Source organism: Xyrauchen texanus, chromosome 6, assembly GCF_025860055.1.
Source record: "Xyrauchen texanus isolate HMW12.3.18 chromosome 6, RBS_HiC_50CHRs, whole genome shotgun sequence".
In the NCBI taxonomy this organism is placed as follows: domain Eukaryota; kingdom Metazoa; phylum Chordata; class Actinopteri; order Cypriniformes; family Catostomidae; genus Xyrauchen; species Xyrauchen texanus.
In genome coordinates, this window is record NC_068281.1 from 22,651,319 (window position 1) to 22,674,683 (window position 23,365).

General features: G+C 45.6%; 1 protein-coding gene across 1 annotated transcript in view; it reads right to left on the bottom strand.

Annotated features, from left to right (window-relative positions):
* The window catches only part of LOC127644780 (cadherin-18-like), an 81,351-nt gene that overhangs the window by 15,728 nt on the left and 42,258 nt on the right, over positions 1 to 23,365 (bottom strand). Inside the window, exons 5-7 of the mRNA XM_052128159.1 lie at positions 1,894 to 2,061; positions 1,411 to 1,598; positions 975 to 1,228 (exon numbers count right to left, since the gene is read on the bottom strand). Of these exons, the coding sequence (XP_051984119.1) occupies positions 975 to 1,228; positions 1,411 to 1,598; positions 1,894 to 2,061 (610 nt within the window). The remainder of the gene's footprint in view (positions 1 to 974; positions 1,229 to 1,410; positions 1,599 to 1,893; positions 2,062 to 23,365) is intronic.

Here is a 23,365-nt window from a genome sequence, read left to right on the forward strand (position 1 = left end):
GAAATTAAAGTGTATAAATCTCTGAAAAAGCAACCACAAATGGACATATGAACTGCAGATGAAGTAAGATGGTTGGACTAGCAAGATGTGCTGTACTAACAACTGTAGGATATGTAGCAGCACACATCTTATCTCTATTTGGTGAACATAATTTATGCCAACTAATTTTACGTTTGAGAGGTAGAGCTCTAAAAGTGACTAAAGATTGCACCCATTATAATGATTGAATTTGCACAAGTCATTCACTATTACATTTAATAATTTAGTAGGCACTTTTATCCAAAGTGACTTACACATTAGAAAAACAGAAAAATAAATCCTTACCTTGTCTTAAGGTCATGCAGACAGCTTTATTGAATGACTTCATTGATTATAATAGGAGCGATCCAATATTCCAGATATCTCCACTGAGGAAATAATTGTGAGCATCGAAACTACAAGATAATTTCATTGCCTTTCACGTGTAGACTCTCAGTATCAACAACACATCTGGATAAGTCACTTCAGGTATATGTTTGATGTTCTTATGTTAACCTTATTTAAAGGATACTGTAATGATACCGGAAAGGCTTCAGGGTCAGTAGCATTAAAATTCCTTTGTTACTGTAAACATTGAAACTTGAAATGGTCTATACAAATCATTTAAAGATTTGTGCGGATGCTGCTGCTTTGTGACCCTTAACCTGAATAGATGATTAGTACATTTTATAATGAAAGCACTTAACCAGCCACAGCCAGGAAAAAAAAAAATCACTTAGTCATAAACAGACTATAATATTTCATGAGAATTCAAACATACAAACACTGTTCATCACTTAATAAAAGCTAAATTACCTTTCTCTAAAGTGCATTTATTGTCATAGACAGAGCCATGTTTTTTTACCTAGTACTGTAATTTGGTCTGAAAGCATGTAATGCAATTTAGAATATATTTCAAGGCCACATACCAGTATTGCTCACTTAATAAAACTCACCTGATTTTACTTCTAGTGCTGTCTGGGTCTTGAGCAGAGACCATGCCAACCTCTGTCCCACTTGGAGCATTCTCATACACATCCATGATATAGTAGTCCATAGAAAAGACTGGAGCCTCATCAACATCCCCAATAATGAGCTTTAGCATGGTGGTGTCTTTGAAGGGGCCCAGGTAAGAAAAACGAGGATCCAGATGAGTGTTGACACCTTCTATGTTCAAAGAGTAAACCTTTTTCTTCTCATAGTCCAGAGGCTAGAAATGACATCAGTTATAAGATCAAGGCAGAATCAGAAATTAAATTTTGGATAGCCTGGGAAAAGACAGGGCATGACTGAATGATCAGACATGAATTAATTTGGCTGCAGAACCCCAAATTTAAACCTATTATTTTGTGGCATATTTGTCTGTGTGAACGGTGCAAGTCAAATTCAGACCTTTCTGAGGGAGATGATGCCTTCTTTCTTGTCACTGTCAGTAGAGATGGAAAACATGGCAGCCCCTTCTTCATTGATAATTCTATATGTCATCTCAGCGTTGATGCCGAGGTCTTCATCATTGGCTTTGATTTTCCCAACAGCTTTCCCAACCTGAGCAGATTCTGGAACATACAACTGATAGTTCTCTGAAGTGGAGAATAAACAAAGGTGTGTGATTTTATTAAACATAATAAATCTTTTGATTCAAATCTTAAAGAGTGTTACTTGTACAAAGCTAATATCGAGGGTTCATACAGGATAAGCTCAAGAGAGCTCAATAAAAGTTGTTTACTTGCACATAATAAAGCTCAAACAAATGCAGCCATTTGGCATTAATTCACAGTATATTCAAATTGATTTAGGGATTAGATATTGTGTAGAAAATATGTGCCTAATATCCAGACTTTGCCATGATGAAAGAGAGAGGAGAAGATGCCATACTTTGAGGGAATCTTGGTTGATTGTCATTGACGTCAGTCAGGGTGATGTTGATTGTGGTGGATCCAGAGAGACCCCCTACAGAGCCGGCCATGTCTTTGGCTTGGATGATGACAGAGTACACCTCTCTGCTTTCTCTGTCCATGTTTGGCAAAGCGGTCCTGATAACACCTGTGACCCAGAGGGCAGAAATTATAAATAAAGCTCTTGCTGACCTAACTGTACGTGACCCATTTCACTGGCTCGTCTTTATCCAGGGCCAGCCATGTGTCCTCATGGCCCGGCTCCACCTTCCTTCTCATCACACCCATCCTACTTCATCTTTAGATAAGTATACACATGAAACCAAGGGGTCAAGGTTTAGCTTGTTAACAGCATCCAGTTAGCCCTGCTGGTTGATGCCGAAACCACACCATCTGGCTGCATACAGCATCTTTATCCACTGACTGCAATTCAATATAGCTGTTTATTTTGTTGAATTAAAAATCATTGCAAAAAACAAATGTATCACAGACATTTAATTATATAACAATAGATGTTTTACCAGTGCCATTTTTTTTTATATCTGATGATATCATTACCCACTAAATGTGGGTCATTTTGCCTGATGAAGACTCAAGAGGTTGAAAAATTGCATTTCTAGAATTAAGTTTGAGCATTAATATCAATGTGTGGAAATTTACAGTGTTTTTATTATTCATCCTGCATTTCTCATAATTTTCCAGATGGCTGTACAGCCTTGAAAAATATGAAACACAGTGTCAGGGTGGGCAGGATAGAGAGAATGCGAGGACTCAAATGCATCGAGTAAGATAGGCTTTATTTAACTCAGAAACAAACAAAACAAAACAAAAAACTACCCTGAAGGACAGGGCAAGACTGGAACTGACAAGGAAGACATCTAACATGAACAACCACAACGAACTGGCACGGGACAGAAAACAAATGGAGATTTAATAGGGAATGAACTAAGGAGGGTAATGAGGGAAAGCAGGTGAGGCAAATTAACAGATAACAAGGTAACATGGGGGCAGGGCCAAGACGAGAGACTAGAGAGCACATGGCAAACAAACTTAACAGGAGCCATGTGCTCAAACCAAACACAATAGACAATACAGAAGAGCACATGGCAAATGAACACAATCGTAAAACTATGTGCTCAAACAAAGAGCACAGCACACAAGTCTGAAAGAAGAACGAATGGCAAGAGAACTGAACCTGAAGGCATGTGCTCACATGTGTCTGGAACCCAACTCCAGGACTGAATCCAAACTAGACCAAAGAGTCAGGACCCAGACACCATGTTCCAAACATGAAACACAAAATAGACAGAAGAGTGCAAGGCAAGGAAATCAAAACCTGAAGCTGTGTGCTCACTAAGAGACACTAACAAGGAAAGATAGCAGTGGTGGTTCTGGCTTACTTGGTGCCCTAGACGAGATCAGATGTTGCACCCCCCTTACCTTCCTATAAATCACATAAAGGCAGCATAAAAGTAGTCCAAAAGACTCCAGTGGTTCAATCCATGTCTTCAGAAGCGACATCATAGGTGTGAGAGAGAAACAGATAAATATTTTTAAGAACGTTCTTTTTATTCTATATCTCCACTTTCACATCTTAAAGTCACATGTAATGCCTGTTTAGTTTCACTTTCAGATCTGAAATTGTAAATGGAGATTTAGAGTAAAAAGGGATTATCAATCTATTTCTCATCCACACCTATCATATCTTCCATGTGCTCAAACCAAACACAATAGACAATACAGAAGAGCACATGGCAAATTAAAACAATCGTAAAACTATGTGCTCAAACAAAAAGCACAGCACACAAATCTGACATAGATTTAACCACTGGAACGTATGGATTAATTTTATCCTGCCTGTATCTGCTTATAGGAGCTTCAAGGTTCTGGTCAACATTCACATGCATAGACCTACATACTGGAGCTGAAATATTCTTGTATATATATATATATATATATATATATATATATATATATATATATATATATACAGGGACATTAATAACATGAAAAATTACTATTGCATTTTGAAAAAATCTTCCACGTGCAGTAATGACAGCTTTGCAGATCCTTGGCATTCTAGCTGTCAGTTTGTGCAGATACTCAGGTGACATTTCGCCCCACGCTTCCTGTAGCACTTGCCATAGATTGTCTTGTCGGGTAATTCTCACACACCTTACAGTCTAGCGGATCCCAAAAATTCTCAATGGGTTAAGATCCATAACACTCTTTTCCAATTATCTGTTGTTCAATATCTGTTTCTTTGCCCACTCTACCCTTATTTTTTTGTTTTTCTATTTAAAAAGAGGCTTTTTATTTGCAATGCTTCCCATAAGGCCTGCACCCCTGAGTCTTATCTTTACTATTGTACATAAAACTGATGCTGGTTGGTAGAATTCAATGAAGCTGTCAGCTGAGGACATGTGAGGTGTCTATTTCTCAAACTAGAGACTCTGATGTACTTATCTTCTTCTTTAGTTGTACATCTGGCCTTCCACATCTCTTTCTGTCCTAGTTAGAGCTAGTTGTCCTTTGTCTTTGAAGACTGTAGTGTACACCTTTGTATGAAATCTTCAGTTTTTTTTTTTTTTTGGCAATTTCAAGCATTGAATGGCCTTCATTCCTCAAAACAATGATTGTCTGACGAGTTTCTAGAAAAAGCTGTTTCTTTTTTTTGCCATTTTTGACCTAATATTGACCTTATTATATGACAGTATATTGCACACTGTGGCAAAACAAAAACCAACACAAAGACAATGTTAAGCTTCGTTTATCAAACCAAATAGCTTTCAACTGTGTTTGATATAATGGCAAGTAATTTATTTGTATCAAATTAGCAATTTTGCATGATTACTCAAGGATAAGGTGTTGGAGTGATGACTGCTGGAAATGGGGCCTGTCTAGATTTGATCAAAAAATAATTTTTTACATCAGTAACTGAATATACTTTGTGATCAGTTTAAAGCCACTTTGGTGAATTAAAGTACCAATATCTGTACATTATTCCAAACTTTTGGCCACTTGTGTGTGTGTGTGTGTGTATATATATATATATATATATATATATAATTATATTAACATGTACATTACATATACATAACTTTAATTGCACAATATTATATTAATATTACATTGTAGAGTCACTAAATAAAGATAACTGCAGAATATTTACAGATTGCTCTTTGTGCTATAACACATAATTCCTAATTTCAAATTTAACTCTCCCCTCCTAGTTTTCATTGATGCAAAATCATCAATGACTTTGTCAAATCTGCCCAGCAATCACATGGTTGAGACTTATTTTCTCAAGACCACTGAGTTGATCCTGTATCACAGTGTACCTATACTGTTGATTATGGTTATCTTATGTTTGTCCAGAATATAAGAATGCATTATGAACATCTATAATACTAACCCTTTAGAGCCTTTTTGGCTGATTAGTCTGTCAGGAACAACTCTGGGCATCTTTCCCCCATTGCAAACTTGCAGGGTGGCACGATTTGGAGCACCTTTCACCTACAGCGAGACAGGGGCGGGATGGCACAATTCGGGGCACCTTTCTCCCATTGCTATCTTGCGAGCTCTGTGCAAGGGCGATCAATCAGGTACCCAGTCGTGCCACCCCAGAGAGCATTGCCGCCCTAGGAGCCAGTCTATATCGTCTATGCCAGGATAAGCTACTGACAGATAGAGCACATGGCCAGGAAATAAACCCTGATCTATGTGTTCAACATAAACAAAGAACACAGCTAACAAAGGTGACAGGATCCTGACACACAGCCCTTTGAACCTATTAATAGATCAGGAAAATGCCTCTCCAATGGCAGGTGTGTCTGAATAGAGAACTTGGCAGGTCTTTTAATATACAAGTATACATAACGTACTTTCAAAAAAGCCATCAAGTAAACACAAATTAATATATACTGTACATTAGCAAGTCCAAAATCCTAGCTAGAAACACAGAGGACCTCTGAGGGAGTGACAACAGGGGGATTTCAATTTAAATGTAATGTGAGAAATTGTGAGATGGACAGTTTTTTATATTCGAAAATGCAATGTTCCCTTTTTAAATGGACAAGACCAGTGGAGTAAGAGAAAATATGCAAACAGATACCTCAATCCACCAGATCAAATAAATACACGGCAGTGTTCAGCCCCAGAGAATGTCACAGAGATTGCATCCAGCCCATTGAGATCAGACATCACCTGCCAGGACAGGGAATTTCAGCAGACAACACACCAAAAAAAAGCAAATTGTTCATGTTAAACAGGCTCTTAGTATTCAGCTAGTAGCCACAAAGCAAAGACAGAAAGTAAATAACACAAACAGAAACAGACTGATGCAGAACAGGGTAAGCCCTTATCTTTGTGCTCTGAGATGATTTCCTATGGAATAAAAGCTAGCCCCTTCTAGAGAAAGTGTGAAATGTCAGGTAGGTTAAACCTCACCCATAGGTAGGTAGGGTCACTAACTACTACACAAAGGTCGAGTGGAGTTAATTCTCAGCTAAGAGGATAAGGCACAATGCAAGTTTGCTTTTTAATTTGAATACAGATGGATGGGTGTCAACAGTAGCTTAGGACAAATACAGAAAATAAACATAGCCAACTATGCTATGCTATGCTATACTACAATTTATACAAGACTAGCTGAGACAAGACTAGAATAGAATAGAATAGAATAGAATAATATAATAGAAAATGTGAAGAAAACAATAATTTCATAGTAAGATTAAAAGTGTTGGGGTGTGCCCAAAGCTGAATACCTTATTCGGAAAGGCACGAATATTGACGAATAACGGATTCATCCGAATAATGTAAAGAATATTCATATGAATCTTATTCAAGATACACAGTGATAAAGTGACATTTTAAATAAACATATAAAAAATTACAAACAATTTATGAATCTTAGCAAAGTGTCAACCTTATGAATGAAAATGAGCACGTTGTGATTCAAATCGGATGGGCGCGGTCTCGACGCATGTCTGGAGCTTATAAAGTGTTACATTAAGATACTACATCATATACACTTTCCTGTGACTTCTTGAAAAGTCTATGTTAATGTATCACACGATTCACATGTGATTCCCATGTATTCATTTATATCCTAAACCTGAGCATGATGTTACATTCCTGACCTGAAGTGATGATTTCACGTTGGAGCTATTCTATTTGTCTTTTAAAGTTGACCACATTTGTATCCACATCAGCGATTAAAGAAATTATCTGGTTACGTTAATATGCTCCATAAAGTTTTAAATGCTCCATAGATTATTCATCTATTATAAATATTTGTGCTCTTGTAAAACGAATAAACTGAAACATGCTCCTTTTTTTTCTCCTTCTTTAAAGGTGCTACGTATATAAATGTAATATTATTGTTATTAGTATTATTATTTAACAAAATAAAGGTGTCTTATCATAAACTTTCCTGATAGATTTATGGGAATTTCACTTGTTTATGGGAATTTCACTTGTTTGTAGGTTATATTAATATTATTTTCATTTCTTTTAATGTTTTAATTATTATTTTTTATTCATTGAAAAATGTGTACTTGTTTTGTTTGTTTGTTTGTATACTTTATTGTCCTTTTTCAGGAAATTTGTCTTTTTCAAATTTATCAAACTTTTTCAAACTTGACATTTCAAATTTAGCTTGACACCTCCTGCCTTCAGGAAAATGTTGTTATACTTGAAATAACAAATGAAAATTCAGGCAGATATTAATATCAGAAATACCAAGTGAAACCACAACATATTCCACAGCTAATGTAGACTACAAATTCAACTTCATCTGGTAAGAAAAAAAAATTGTTAAATGTGTTGATGATGGTGCTCAATAGTTGATGCCTCAGTTAAAGGTGCACTGAATAATTATTTCCACATTAAAAGTTTTACAAAAAATAAATTTAAATAAATTAAATCACTGTGCGTCATCATCACAGCCACGCAACTTGACTGTGTGCCACCAAGATTTTCTTGACCTAAGCACATGGTCCTCGTCTATCACATACAGCTTCTATTGACTGTATCACAAAGAATTTGTAGTGGGCATCCATCAAATGAGTCTATCAAACTCTATGCAACAGCTGTTCTGTTTCCTGTTTTCCCTATGCTGATGCAGCACTGTTTGAGTGAAGAAAGATATGTGACTTGAACAGCCAGATGCATTTACACTTGATCAGTTTCAACTGGAATGCATCTCAAACCACCTCCTGAAGTGGTTTGAGTGATCGGATTGCAATCCGTCTCAAATGCGTTTCGGAGGGCATTTGCACCTGGTCTTTTCATAATCAGATAGCTATCCGATCAGTGAAAATGCATGAAGTGGCCAAGTGTAAACAGCCCCTAACTCATGGATTAAATTAATCATGGCTGACTGTGAATAGTGAGTTTTTCAATGGCATCAGTAATTTAACACTACTTTAATTGATGCTCCATCAAGACCCCTAGATGTCAGTGTAAGTCTAACATGTTCCAAAAAGTACTGAGTGACATTAAACATTACTAAATGCCTTGTACTGACCAAATAAAGCTGTAGAGCAATGGTTCTCAATCCTGGTCCTGAAGTTCTCCATTCCTTCACTGTTTGAGCATCTCCCATCATGTAACACACCTGATATAACTCATTAGCTCATTAGAGGAAGCTCCAAGACTTGAACTAAAATCAGATTAGGGATTAGCTGGGGTACTTCTATACCAGAAGTGAGAACCACTGATGTAGACCATGCCGAAAAGTCAATCTTAACCAGTATGCAGTTACCATGTTGTTCTAGGCTGGTTTATGCTATATAGTGCTGGTTTAGTGCTGGTGCAGCAAATTGAACAGTATTTATTTCTGGTAATGCTGGTGTAACAAGGTTAAAATTGGAAAGGAGGAGGCGGGAACAGGCTGAACAATCAAAGTAATATTTTAATAGGAACATAAACGCACACATGGCATCTGTGTGTGGCTCTCTCTCTCTCCAAGCAACCAAGCAGGTCTCAGAAAGCCTTTTTGGAACACCAGCATCCTGTGATGTGAACCAGCATTTAAAACACAACAAATGCTGTTGACCAGCTATAGCTGCATGACGTTTTTTTCTTCAGCAGGGAAGGATACACCAGTGATGATGATTTTCTAGTCTTATATCTGTGGACAATCTTAAAAAGTGAAAAGTTGCTATGTTTTTTTATAACTGTGAAGCTCAGAGCAGAAGAGATGAGACACCATCAATGTTCTAATCACTCCACTATCACTCTCCTAGAATGAGTGGCTCTCTAGGCCTGGAGTACAGGATTATCTGAGTGATTCAAATACATGTCCACCACTCTCAGTGCTAAAAGTATAGGCACTTCCTGCCAAAATAAGGAGGCAATACTACATTTGTATGAGTGCAAACCCTATGATATCACTCCTGATGTGATCATTTCCATGTGGCTTTATAATTCCATCAAAACCTTCACATGAAACCCAGAAACAGGGTATTAGAGATCAGAGAAAGGATGAGAGAGTTGTGACAGTGACCACGCAGGGGATTACTGTGCATGCAGTCTCAAAGGTTATTAGCGCTAAAGACACCAATAGAAGACAAACTGCCATCAGAGATCTGCTACTTCAATTGAGGGGCACAATAGTTCCAGAGACCCCAGCGGGAGATAGACTGAATGAGCAATTACATATGATAAATAAATGCACAGTGGAGTTCCCATGAAGCAATTCTGTATACATTGGCTGGGTTCATGGTATATATATCTAAGCGATGGAAGCACATATTGGTGTTGAGTTGAGTCTCTTGGGTTAGCAGCTCATGTTGTTGATGACAGGGCACTGGTAAAATACAGACACACTATCAGCTGGAACAGATGCTGCAAACCATTTTACCTTTTACACTGCTGATAGAGGATCATGCATACACACACTCCATCATGGCACATTCAGCTGCAAACAAACATGAATGAGCCAAGCATATTTATCCTGCACCAAATAGGCTATATCCTGGGATGAACACACTGCAGATTGGCACATTCAAATTGGGACAAACACCCTCCAGGTGCATACACACCAGGTGTTACCAAATGGTAACTAAGCAGAGTGAAAAAAGGGGCAGAAGGGGAGACATAAAATTAAGATATACACTGTAGGCAAGTGGAATATCATAACAAGTAGGCCACAGTTTTCCCCCACCACAGTGTAGCTCAGGTCATACAGTGCTACCTTTCCATAATGTGTTGATAAAATCATGAGAATGAGTTGTTAATTTACACAAGAGTAATTGAGTGTGCCATGTAAGTCTATGAGGAAAACTATCTATATTCATCATTCTGAATGAAGATTTATTGATTTTTATTTTTTATTTTTTTAGATACAATTGAGAGTGATAACTCTCACAATTCCAGCATGATTGAATGGAATTTCAGTCCAATTCCAAGCCTGCTCATGAGCGCAATAAATATTCCCTTTTTTTCTGTTTGTCCAACACACAAATCCAAATCCACTTTTTTAACTCTGAGGTTTTGTTTGGGGTCTGAGAGACCTTGGGCCAATATTAAAGCTTGAAAAACACACTTAACTTTAACAAGTGCATGACTTTTTCAGATCATCTAAAAACTACTTATGAACAAAATTTCTACTTGAATTTCTACTTTCTACATACTTCATTTTCTTCCTTCAAATCGAGACAAATCATTGATTATTTTGTATTGTTTTCCAGAAGAAATATCTAAACATTCCTAAAACAAATAGATTTAGTAGATAAGCAAAAGGACATAGCTTTAGACAAATAACAACATTTTGTGAGGTTGATGTTTAAAACAGGGTAAGAAATAAAAACTTTATTCAAAAGGATAACAAGTTTATTTTTCTTACCCCGATGAAAAATCTTGATTACCGTTTTAACCCCATTCCCAGATGGAGGGAACGAGACATTGTAGCAATGTAGTGACAATAAGGGTCACTCTTGAGAGCCCTGAACACCTCTATTTTTTGGAGAAAAGGCCAATGAGAATTGGCGAGTGGAATTTGCATGCCATTCCCCCAGACATATGTGTATAAAAGGAGAAGGAATGCCCACTCTCATTCAGGTTTTGTGCTGAGGAGCCGAGACAAGGTCCGCCCATTTCAGTGGCTAGTACGGTGTTGTGGAAAGAGGGACAGTTGAATGGAGGTTACGCCAGTAACCAAGACGTTCCCCTTCTGTAACTCAATCGACATTGTGTCGATGTAGTAACACTAGGGGACCCTATAGAAAACCGGCACAACAGCTGAACCGTGTTACGTGAACTGCTGATGCAGGTGCAAGCAAGCTGCTGTGTCCATAACAGAAGGTGCATCAGTCTGCACATAACCTCCCCTGATGCTACAAAAAGATGTCATGTAGTTCCCCACATCCCTGAGGGGGGAAGCAGTGTAATTAGAAAGGGGGAAGGCCACGGCAGCCGCAGCCTTTTCTCTCTATGTTTTCTCTCCACAGAGTATTAGATCCGGCTGTGGCCATCTAACGATATTATATGAATCGGGAAGGTGTTCTTTCGTTCCTATTTTTCCGGGGCGAAAGGACCCCACGGAGACCACATCCTGCCCAAAGGGGTGGTCAACATGTGGCAATACAACACAGGGGTTCACCAGCCACACATGGAAGAGGCGTGGTTGTAGGTCCTACCTTGAAGGGGAGGAGCTCTACAAACACGGAGGCCGGGGGCAGAGAGGGCTCTGCTCAAGGGAGATTTGGGTCTGCTGACAGGCTCAACCTGGAGATTGTAAAACCTTGCGAAGGTATTGTGTGTAATATCTGGGGGTCTTCGGCTCGGGAAGAACACAAACTCATGAATAAGCACCACTTCAGGGCATAAATTTGCCTTGTAGAGGGAGCTCTGGCCTGAGTGATAGTGTCACAACTGCTGGTGTTAGGCTACTTAGGTCTTCCACGTCCCGTCCAAGTGCCAGGCGTGGAGGTTTCAGTGGTCTGGGCACGGGAGCCAGATGGTGCCCCATCCCTGAGAAAGAAGGTCCTTCCTCAGGGGAATCTTACAGGGATTTGCTGTTGCGAGGAGCGTGAAGTCTGGGTGGGCCAATATGGGGTCATGAGGGTGACCCGTTCCTCGTCCTCCCTGACCTTGCACAAGGTCTGTAGCCACAAGCGCTCAGGGGAGGGTTGAGGGTTCCAGTCCAACCAGATACTCACGGCGGCCTGGGCAAGTATGGCTGTCAGCTCTGCTTCAGCCTCAGACTGGGCAGGCAGAACCGAAGGTGGCAGCCCAGTCGAGTCCTCAGCGTCTGCCATCGGCAGTGCGCTATTCGATGCAGCGATCGAAGACTCATCCTACTTGCAGGCCCCGAAAGAGATATCAAGCTGGCCATGAGGTGGGCTGGTCTCATTTCGTAACCAGACAGAAACAAACGAGCGTGCTGGGGAACGGGAGGTCTGCGTGGAATTACCCGGCGAGACCGCTCACATTGAACTCCCCAAATTGCCTCCAGTGCCAGCAAGGCCGGCCTCATACCCGTGGGTAGAAGGCACAGAAGGCAGTTAGAGTGACTTTCCTGCGACCACAACGTTCCCATGGTCATATTCTTGCAATGAAAACATGAACCATCCGCAAAAGCTGCCTCTGTGACGAGTAAGCAGCGAGGCAGACGAGGAGGTGCGGATCCAAATGCAGTTAACTTTATTCGTTAAACAAACACAAAGGAAAAACCCTCAATGGGGAAATAAACATAAAGCTGAACACACGGGAAGGGAAACCATACCAGCTAACAACACTCAATGATAGACAAGGACTGAACCAAAAACCAGGGTTAAAATACATGAACATAGGAAAAAGGGACCAATTTACAAACAGAACTCAAACAAGATGATAAGGTGATAAACAGAAACCAAAGGGAAACTAAACGAGGGCAGGTGAAAACAATGAACAGTGAACACGAGGGCTGACAGGAAGACTATGGAGGTACAAGGGTGACAAAAGTGAAAACTAAGGAATAACAAAAGTGAAAAAAATGACAAACAAATGGGCAACAGTGAAACAAGACAAGGTAAACATAACAGCCTCAGTGTGATCGCTGCCCAGACCCTTGTGGCTGTAAGAGGCGGAGCGATAGCGACCGCATCCAGGAATCACACAAAGACAGAAAGACATCTTTATAAAGATGTTCAATGTCAATATGTGTGCTCTAATAGAGAAAAAATACTCTTTAGCAGGAATATACACACTTTTAGTGCTGACGAAGCACCCAGGGCCGAAATCTGCAGTCGTCGTGCAGAAGGAGAGAAAGCCACTGGAAATGCACCGTATATCCAACAGCATATGCTTCTTAAGAGGTGAATGGAACAGCAGTAATATTCAGCTTGCTTGATAGTACAACCACTTGAAAAGAAAAAGATCTGAATGAGAGTGGGCATTCCTTATCCTTTTATACCCTAATGTCCGGGGTAGTGGCATTCAAATTCCACTCACCAATTCTCATTGGCCTTTTCTCAAAAGAATAGAAGCGTTCGGGACTATCAAGATCGACTCTTAGTATCACTACATTGACACAACGTCGAGTGAGTGACAGAGGGGGAACTTATTTAGTTGCAAAGAAAACTTTTTTCATTAGTTTTTTTTTGTGTGTAAACCTCACTAATTGTGCTTCCCCTTCTGTCGCTCTCTCCACGTTGTGTCGGAGAAGCGACACTAGGGGTCTCTCTTGAGTGCCGATATTCACCTCTGATCTATTGAAAAGGGCCAATGGGAGTTGGCAGTCAGTATTTGCATACCCCGCCCCCGGACATACGGGTATTTAAGCGGGGCAAATACGGGAGTTCATTCAGAAAATTTCTTCGGAGCCGATGGTCTGTCTGCAGTTGCTGCGAGTTTACACACCACTATAAAACGTTCCTGTTTCCTCTGACGATCTGCATGCTGTTGGATCTTGACGGCGCACAACAGCGGCTTTCTCCTTCACTTTACACGGCGTGCATTGTTGCCCCTGAGCGCTTCGACAGCGCAGACACACATACACACTGTGTATATTAAAAGAGTTATTTTCCTTAAAAGAGTAAATTTCTCTAAAAGAGCAAACACAGCGGCGTTGAACGTCCTTTTCAGGATGCGTCTTTCTGAAGATGCCTTTCCGCCCCTGTGTAGTTTTTGGAGGCGGTGATTTCTCCCCACCTCTGACGGTCATAAAAACCGCCTGGCGTACCTGGGTTGCGAAACACGCTGGAAGCGTTTTTTATGAATGGTCTATGTTTTCAGTATGAAAACATAGCCATGACAGCATTGTGGTCGTAGGCTTTCTCTTGTAGTGAGAGAGAGCCGCTTCAGCTGCCCCCCGCGCCTCGCCTCCTTCCCACGGGATTGAGGCAGGCGCCGCGGGCGATGAAAACGATCTGGGGTCAATGACGGGCTGCGTTTCGCCGGGTGAACCCCCTTGAAACCCCCCGCCTCCCCGGCACGCTTGCTGTTTTCCGTCCGGGCTCAGGATGAGCATGCTCTCCAATGGGTTATGTTTTCAGCCTGAGAACATAGCTGCACCAGCGTTGTGATCTCTGCTTTCTTGTGAGAAAGAAAGCCACTTCAGCCGCCCTCCGCTCCTCGCCTCCTTCCTACGGGATTGACGCAGGCGCCGCGAGCGATGAAGATGATCCCGGGATAATGGCGGGCTGCGTTTCGCGGGGTAAAAACCGCTCGATACCCCCCGCACGCTTGCTTGCTCCCCTCACGAGTTTGGGATAAGCGCGGTCCGCCTAACGGCCGGCCGCCCGGTCCCTGGAGCTCCCGGACATTGGATGACAACATCACCGCTGCATCGGAGAGCGTCACATCGGATGCGGATAACTCGCCTGGGCCGCCACCTACGGGTCTGCTTGCCCAGTCTGAGCCTGACGCACGGAGATCCGTGCTATGCTTCCCCGGGCTTGATGATTCACGGGCTGGTGCGCCGCCCACAGCCGCGCCCCCCCCCGTTCTTTCCCGGACGTGCACGACGAGCTGAGCGAGCCAAGCTTCCTCGCTCCTCCGCTCTCACTACCCTCGGCAGTAGAACAGTCCCAGACCGCTCCCCCCCTGCATGCCATGGGCCCTCCCTGCAAGTCCACCGGTCCACGGCAATTCAAGATTTGCACTTGGGTAGTCCTGTTCTTGATGTGCTGCAGGGACGTGGTAAGACCTCTCCGTTCCCCGGTGGAGGGCCGGGAGGAGAATCCTTTGTTTTTACATTTTACACATTCTCAATAATAGAGCTATTTCCTTTGCCTCTGGGTCACCTGGCCCGCAAATGCTGTTCTCACGGCAATCTGCTTTCAGATTACGACAGTCCCGGTACACCGGACGCGGCGATCCCGCCTTCCGCCTGCCCAGGACTGTCCCCCGGCCGGCCGGTTCAGACGAGTCCAGAGGACGCCAGCATCAGACCTCCTCCTCAGTCACAAACCCGCCCCCTGCCGGGTGCGCGGAGCAAGGTAAGTGCTTTGAGTCTATTCTCAGCACCTCAGCCTCAGGCCACAACGAAGCCGCCCGACGCTGCATTACCTGTTCCGCCCCGCTGCGAGGCCCCGCCGGGTACGTCCAAAATACTCGTCCCTTTGGTGCCCCTAGCGTAGAGCTGGGAAGCGTGGCTTTCGCTTCCCAACACATCACGCTGGCTGCACCGGACAATTCGACTCGGTTACGCAATTCAGTTTGCCTGGCTCCCGCCCCCCTTCAGGGGCATCCGCGGAAATCATGACCCTCTTAGCCAAGGGCGCGGTAGAGCCCGTCTCTCCAACCGAAATGAGGAAGGGTTTCTACAGCCCTTACTTCATTGTACCCAAGAAAGGCGGTGGCTTACGACCAATCCTGGACTTGAGAGTTTTCAATCGGGCCTTGTTAAAACTCACGTTCAAAATGCTCACGCAGAGAAATATTCTGGCTAGTGTTCAGCATCTAGATTGGTTCGCAGCGGTAGACCTGAAGGACGCGTACTTCCACGTCTCAATTCTGCCACGACACCGACCCTTCTTACGGTTCGCGTTCGACGGCCAGTCTTCTGCCTGTCTCTGTCCCCTTGCATCTTTACGAAAGTCGCAGAGGCGGCCCTTGCCCCGCTACGAGTAGCCGGCATCCGCATTTCTCAACTACCTCGACGACTGGCTCATCCTAGCACACTCTCGAGAGTTACTATGCACACACAGAGACCAGGTGCTCCGGCACCTCAGCCGCTTGGGGCTTCAGGTCAACTGGGAAAAGAGCAAGCTCACTCCGGTTCAGAGCATCTCTTTTCTCGGGTTGGAGTTAGACTCAGTCTCAACGACAGCACGTCTCACGAGCGAGCGTGCTCAGTCGGTGCTGGACTGCTTCACTTCCTTCAAGCCAGGCACAGTGGTCCCTCTAAAAGTTTTCCAGAGGCTCCTGGGTCATATGGCGTCCTCCGCGGCGGTCGCGCTGCTGGGGTTGATGCATGTGAGACCACTCCAGCACTGGCTCCAGACTCGAGTCCCGAGACAAGCATGGCACCACGGCACGCATCGGGTAAGGATCACCCCCGCCTGCCTCAAAACACTCCGACCCTGGACAGACCTCTGCTTTCTACGGGCAGGAGTGCCCCTGCAGCAGGTGTCCCGACGCGTCCTGGTCACAACCGACGCCTCCCGGTCCGGGTGGGGTGCCGTGTGCAGCGGGCCGTTGGAAAGGGGCCCCACTGCATTGGCACATCAATTGCCTGGAGTTGTTGACCGTCCTTCTTTCTCTCAGGAAGTTCCTCCCGTTAGTTCGGGACAAAAATGTCCTCGTGAGATCGGACAGCACCACAATGGGGGCGTACAAAAATCGCCAAGGCGGCGTACGCTCCCACCACATGTCACAACTCGCCCGCCGTCTCCTCCTATGGAGCCGGCAGCGACTCAAGTTGCTGCGCGCCACTCACATCCCCGGCAAGCTCACCGTCGTAGCGGACGCGCTATCACGACAACTCCTGCCCGGCGGGGAGTGGAGGCTTCACCCCCAGTCGGTCCAGCTGATTTGGGAACGGTTCGGCAAGGCCCAGGTAGACCTGTTTGCCTCCCAGGAAACCTCCCACTGCCCGCTCTGGTATGCCCTAACAGAGGCTCCCCTCGGACAGACGGCTGGCACACAGCTGGCCCTCGGGGCTGCGCAAGCACGCATTTCCCCAGTGAGCCTTCTTGCACCGGTGCTGTGCAAGGTCAGGGAGGACGAGGAGCAAGTCACGTTAGTGGCCCCCTACTGGCCCACTCGGACTTGGTTCTCGGAACTCAGGCTTCTCGCGACAGCTCCTCCCTGGCGAATTCCCCTGAGAAAGGACCTCCTCTCTCAGGGACGGGGCACGCTCTGGCACCCGCGCCCAGACCTCTGGAACCTCCTGGAACTGAAGAGCTAGCCGGCTTACCGGCGACCGTTGTGAATACAATCAACCAAGCCAGAGCCCCTTCTACCATGCACCTTCACGCCCTAAAGTGGCGCTTGTTCGCAGATTGGTGTTCTTCCCGAACTGAAGACCCGCAGAGATGCGCTATCAAGTCAGTGCTCCTGTTCCTACAGGAGAGGCTGGACAGGAGGCTGTCCCCGTCCACCCTCAAGGTGTATGTTGCCGCCATTGCTGCCCACCACGATCCTGAGAGGCGCCCGGAGGTTGAATCCCTCCCGGCCAGGCCTAGTTCCCTCCTGGGATCTCTCGGTAGTCTTGGCAGGACTCCAGAGACCTCCATTCGAGCCGCTTGAATCAATTGGACTCAGGGCCCTCTCTCTTAAGATGGCCCTGCTGATCGCGCTCGCCTCCATCAAGAGGGTCGGGGACCTTCAAGTGTTCTCTGTCAGTGACACTTGCCTGGAGTTCGGTCCGGCAGATATGTCTGTGATCCTAAGACCGCGACCGGGCTATGTGCCCAAGGTTCCTACCACACCATTCCGAGATCAGGTAGTGAACCTGCAAGCGCTGCCCCGGGAGGAGGCAGACCCAGCCCTTTCGTTGCTGTGTCCAGTGTGCGCCCTGCACATTTACCTGGACCACACACAGAGCACCAGACACTCTGAGCAGCTCTTTGTCTGCTTTGGGGGACGGCAGAAAGGGAATGCCGTCTCCAAACAGAGGCTCGCCCACTGGGTTGTCGACGCCATCACACTGGCTTATCACACCCAGGCCATGCCCCTACCCTTGCGGGTCCGAGCTCACTCAACAAGGGGTGTTGCGTCCTCATGGGCACTGGAAAGGGCACCTCCCTAGCAGACATCTGTAGAGCCGCGGGTTGGGCAACACCCAACACCTTCGCGAGGTTTTACAACCTCCGCGTTGGGTCGGTTGCGTCTCGTGTTTTCTCAGGTCCGAGCCCGTAGAACTCGGTAACACGTAGACCGACCGGCTGGGTGGATCGCTTGCGCCCAGCACCCTTTTCCTGACGTCAAGGTAAAGTAGTGCGCCTTCTTCCCAGGGCGTCCCACTCCGAGTTGGGACCCTGGTCGATTCCTCCCCAGCCCTCCGGGTCCGCGGTTCAGCGGAGGAACTCGCCGACCCAAGCCACTGCGGGTACCCTGATGGCCACCCCGTACTGGTATAGGGGCTCCACAGGTAAAATAAGAAGGCCTCCGGTTCAGACTCCCCCTGTGTGTAATTCCACGGTTCTGTCCCCTTACGAGCGGACCCCCGTGTCTCCCTTAGGCAGTTACAGCTGCCCCAGTTGCCGTGCTGTAGCAACTCCCCCTTTCGAGGCTGGATCTACCACCGCACCATACTTTCCACACGAGCCCTAAGACGGCCGTGTGACGTGTCTACCACTTTTCCTCCCCAAGAAAAAGGGCAGGTGTGGTCTCCGCAGGGTCTGGGTAAGACCCCCTTCCATATATGCGTGTAAGGGCCCCGGCCGTGATTGCTCTATGCGAGAAACATAGAGAGAAAAGAGGCCCAGCCAGGCTGGCCCGTTCCCATGTTGGCAAACATCGCCTACTAGAAGGATTCCGATGTTCTTATGGGGCATTGGGGAAGGGTACATGCAGCCAGGTACAGACGATGCGCGGCACTGGATGAAATCCCTGCCCGCCTCTGTATCGGCGGTTCACGTACACGGTTCAGCGCATGGCAAGATTGGAATGGGTCCCCTAGTGTCGCTTCTCCGACACAACGTGGAGAGAGCGACAGAAGGGGAACGTTTGGTTACGTATGTAACCTCCGTTCCCCGAGGGAGGGAACGACACGTTGTGTCTTTCCTCCGCCATGTCGCTGAACCGAGCCACTGTTGTGGCCGGACCATTTCCGGCTCCTCAGAAAAATCCTGAATGAACTCTCGTATTTGCCCCACTTAAATACCCGTATGTCCGGGGGCGGGGTATGCAAATACTGACTGCCAACTCCCAATTGCCCTTTTCAATAGATCAGACGTGAATATCGGCGCTCAAGAGAGACCCCTAGTGTCACTTCTCCGACACAACGTGTCGTTCCCTCCCTCGGGGAACGGAGGTTACATACGTAACCAAACGTTCCTGTTTCTTCTTATAGGATCAGATATTTTTATTTTTTATTTTACTGGAAAGCAAGACAAAAATAATTATTAGGAAAATGTTACTTCTGTTTGGCTCCTCTGACAACATTTATTTAAAACCAGAATACATGCAAATAATTTTTCATGCTAAGATTATCTGATTGTATACTGGTTTTAATATTTATTTTTTTTATTGAATTTTTTACAATGTAATTTTTCTGGGGTGAAATTTACTCCAATAATGTTACTGTTCTGGATAACAACACATTTTCTGAGAACACGGTGTCCTGCTGTGTTTTGATTAGTTCAGAAAAACAAGGAAAAGTACAGTTCCCTTTACAAAAAGCTTCACTACGATGTTGTGCTGCTAAGTGCTACGGGGAACAGCTCTAGCTGTGAATAATGTGTGGAACACGTCAATGAACATTGACCGGAATTTATAGCCTCGGCTGATGTAATCATTAGATGCACCTGAGGCCAGGCTATAAATGGAGACGTCACCAGGTGTCGTCAGAAACTCTTTTTTCAGAGCGATTCTGTTTCTGTGTGTTTCACACACCCTGTCAAAACTTTCTTTCCTCTGTTAGGAGATAGAATCAGTTAGGCAGTGTGCAGTGAACGTTGTTCTATTTTTCTCTTCTGTTTAGAAAATATTATATATATATAATAAAAAAATAAAAAAAGAGAGAATGACTGAAAGCCGCAAACGGTGTGTGTTCCCCTCTTCTCGCTCTATAGCTGAAGACGGCACACATCAGTTTTTGCTGTTTGTTTGGGGGTAAGAGCACGCTGCTCTGCGTTGCAGCAGGGCGGGTGCGAGCACTGCGATTTGCTTTAACAGGCAGAGTGCGTCGTGCTCGCCTCGCTTGCTTGGAGTCAGCACTCACGTAAAAGATCGTTCGTGGGGCTCGTGCATGGATTTGGCTGAGGAGCAAGAGACGGGTTGACCCCTTTCTCTCACTCTCTCCCCAAACCCAGCTGGTCCTTCACATGATCTCGGCTGCTCCGACTCTTCTTCGGATCATGAGGTGGATCGCGATTCTCTTCCCGCCTCCGAGCTTTCCGTCCGCGATAAAAAAATCTACGGAGGAATTGCTCGATGTTGTTACTCGTGCGGCTGCCAGATTGGACTGGCCACGCGAAAAAGAGACCCCCAAACGCTCCAAATTAGGGGATAGATTTTATCTTCCAGTCTAAGAAAGGGAACGCCTCATGGGTCCCTTCCCTTTCTTTGATAACCTCCATGAAGAGCTGTTTCGCTCATGGAGAACCCCTAAAAAAATAAAAATAAAAAAAAAAATAAAAAAAATATCTATAAAAATATATATATATTTTCTTCCCGTGTTCACATAACCTCGACGTCATTATATTCCACTATCGTGGGTGCTGAGGCACGGGGGTATTCAGTGATGCCGCCGGTCGAAGAGAGGCTTGCGGGCTATCTCTCGCCGGGCTCGGCATCGTCACTTAAGAAACCCTCTCTCCCCTCAAAGCCTTGTAGGACAACCTCCACTTTAGTGGGAAGGGCTTATCAAGCGGCAGGTCAGGCTGGTGCTGCTCTGCACACTATGCTGTTTTTCAGGCATACCAGGCTGACCTCCTGGACGACCTGAGTGTGGGTTCTGCGCTTGACGAACAAGCCTCAGACCCACCTCGGTCCTGACTGAAGGGAGGCTCAAAAGCAAAGCGTGGCGAGTCGTGCTCCTCCTCCCAGGGATTGGGGACAGTCTCGCGCCTCGCCAGCCCTCGAAGCAAGACCTCAGGACTATAAATTCTAGTAAGAGAAAACCCTGACGGTCTTGCGCCTAGATTAGGGGGTAGCTCCCCTCGGGACGGGGCGCATGCTTCACTTCACCCCTCCCGGTACCCCCTCGAAGCCCCTCCATTCCCGCCACCTCTTGGTGTTTCGGGTTGCAGAGGCTTCCGTCAAAATTGGGTGTTTTCGCTGTTCCTGCATTTTATTCAGGACGCGAAACAACCGACAACCCCTCAACAGGAAGTGTTAAAATCGAATACCCATCTCAGAGATCCTGGCAGCGTGGAAACTTCTGCCGGATATATTGTTTTCTGTGGGTCTTATATGGGCGTCAGGATTTAATTCTCTCGCCGCTTTTCCGTGTTTCAACGGCGTGTTCTCACTACCGTAAACTGGATTTCTTTTTTTGTAAATTTTTTTTAAAAAAAAACCCTCAATCTCCTGGTTAAAGGGGCCATGGTATGTGTTCCCCTTCCAGAGAGAGAGTTAGGTTATTTCACTAAATACTTCCCGTTTCCCATGGAGGGTGAGGGGTGGTGTCTGGCTTAGATCTTAAGCTTGAACTACCCGTGGGTGTTCAAGTCCAAGATGATGCCTGTCAAGACGGTCGTGTCTCAAGCCCTACAACTCGTTTGGCTGGTCACCATCGATCTTATGACACACTTCTATACTTCATTTAGAAGTTCTGCCACAACATGGAAAGTTCCTGAGGTTTGCTTCCGGGGGCGAAGTCTTCCAGGGTCAGGTTCTTTCACTCAGCCTAGCCCTTTTTACCCGCACATTCACAATGCATGATGTAGCGCTGGCTACTTGCGACTCGGGCATCTGCATTCTGAATTACGTAGACGACTGGCTGATCCTAGCGCAGTTCCAGGAACTGGCAGTTCAGCACAGGGACATCGCCTTAGCTCATCTGTTTCTCTGGGGTTGAGGCTCAACGCCAAGAATAGCGCCTCTCTCCCACTCAGAACACTGTCTATCGGGGCATCGTATGGAGTTCAATCACAATGCGGGCACAACTGTCTCCCGCTAGGATTGAGTCCATTCAGATCACCCTGAGCAAAGTCAGGCTAGGTCAAGGTTGCACTGTTATCAGTATCAACGATTTCCAGGTCTCAGGGCGAACGCATCCACGGTGATCCCTCTGGACCTTCTGCTTATGAGACCGTTTTTGTTTTGGCCAAAAGCCAGGGGATTTCTTCCAAGGGCCAAAACCCCTGGGCTAAATAGGGTTACGCGCCTCAGGATTCGTTCCCTTTCTATGTGGTTCAGACCCCGGTTTTCTGCCTTGGGTCCCACTCTAGGTGCATCTTGTTGTCGCAGACTGCTAACGACAGACGTCTCCCTGACGGGCGGGATAGCGGCCTTAAGTGGTCGTCCAACTTAAGGGGATAGGAGGGTCGTCAGCTCGGTTGTCACAGTCACTGTCTCGGGTTGATGGCTGTATTTCTGGCCCTGAAATACCTCCTCCTGAGGCTGCCATGTCTTGGTGCGGGTGGACAATACAGCGGTAGCCTCTTACATAAATCTTCAAGGAGACCCACGCTCTTGTCAGCTGTATTTCTGACACGCCGGATTCTCCTTAGGGCCCAGGGTAAGCTCCTGTCACTCAGGTCAGTTATATCCCTGGATGCCCATATACGGAGCAGATTTACGGTCAAGACAGGAAATACCAACGGGGAGTTAAGAACTCCACCCTAAGGTAGTAGTTGCCCAGAGTTCGCCAGCAAGGGTTATTGCCTCTTACTGATAGCACCGCGCTGGCCGAACAGGGCTTGGTTCTCGAGCTAATCTCTTTCCTCGACGGCTCGCCTTGGGCGTATTCGAACAGGAAGGATCTTCTATCTCAGGCACAGGGCAATATTTCATCCCTGCCCCGAATTGTGGAATATTTCATGTTTGGCCCCTAAGGGTACCAACTGAGGGACACAGGGCTTTCTCCTGAGGTTATCGAGACCTTTTTAAATGCCAGGCCTTTTCCACTTGGAACAAGTTTGGGTGAGATCTTAGGGCAGAAGAGGACCTCTTCGCCTCTATGGATAGCGCAATGTCTCCTCTACTTCTCCCTGAAATCACCTAGCCCCCTTGGGTCTGGACGTTATGACACATACATGACCCAGAATGCGTCTGTATGCATTTCTTTCCCCAGTTTCTCTGCTCCCGGGAGTCTTGGCTATGTTCACCAGCAAGGGTCTTGCCTCAGATAATGGCTTGCGCTGGCCGAACAGGATATGTTTCTCTGAGCTAATTCCTCTCCTCGACGG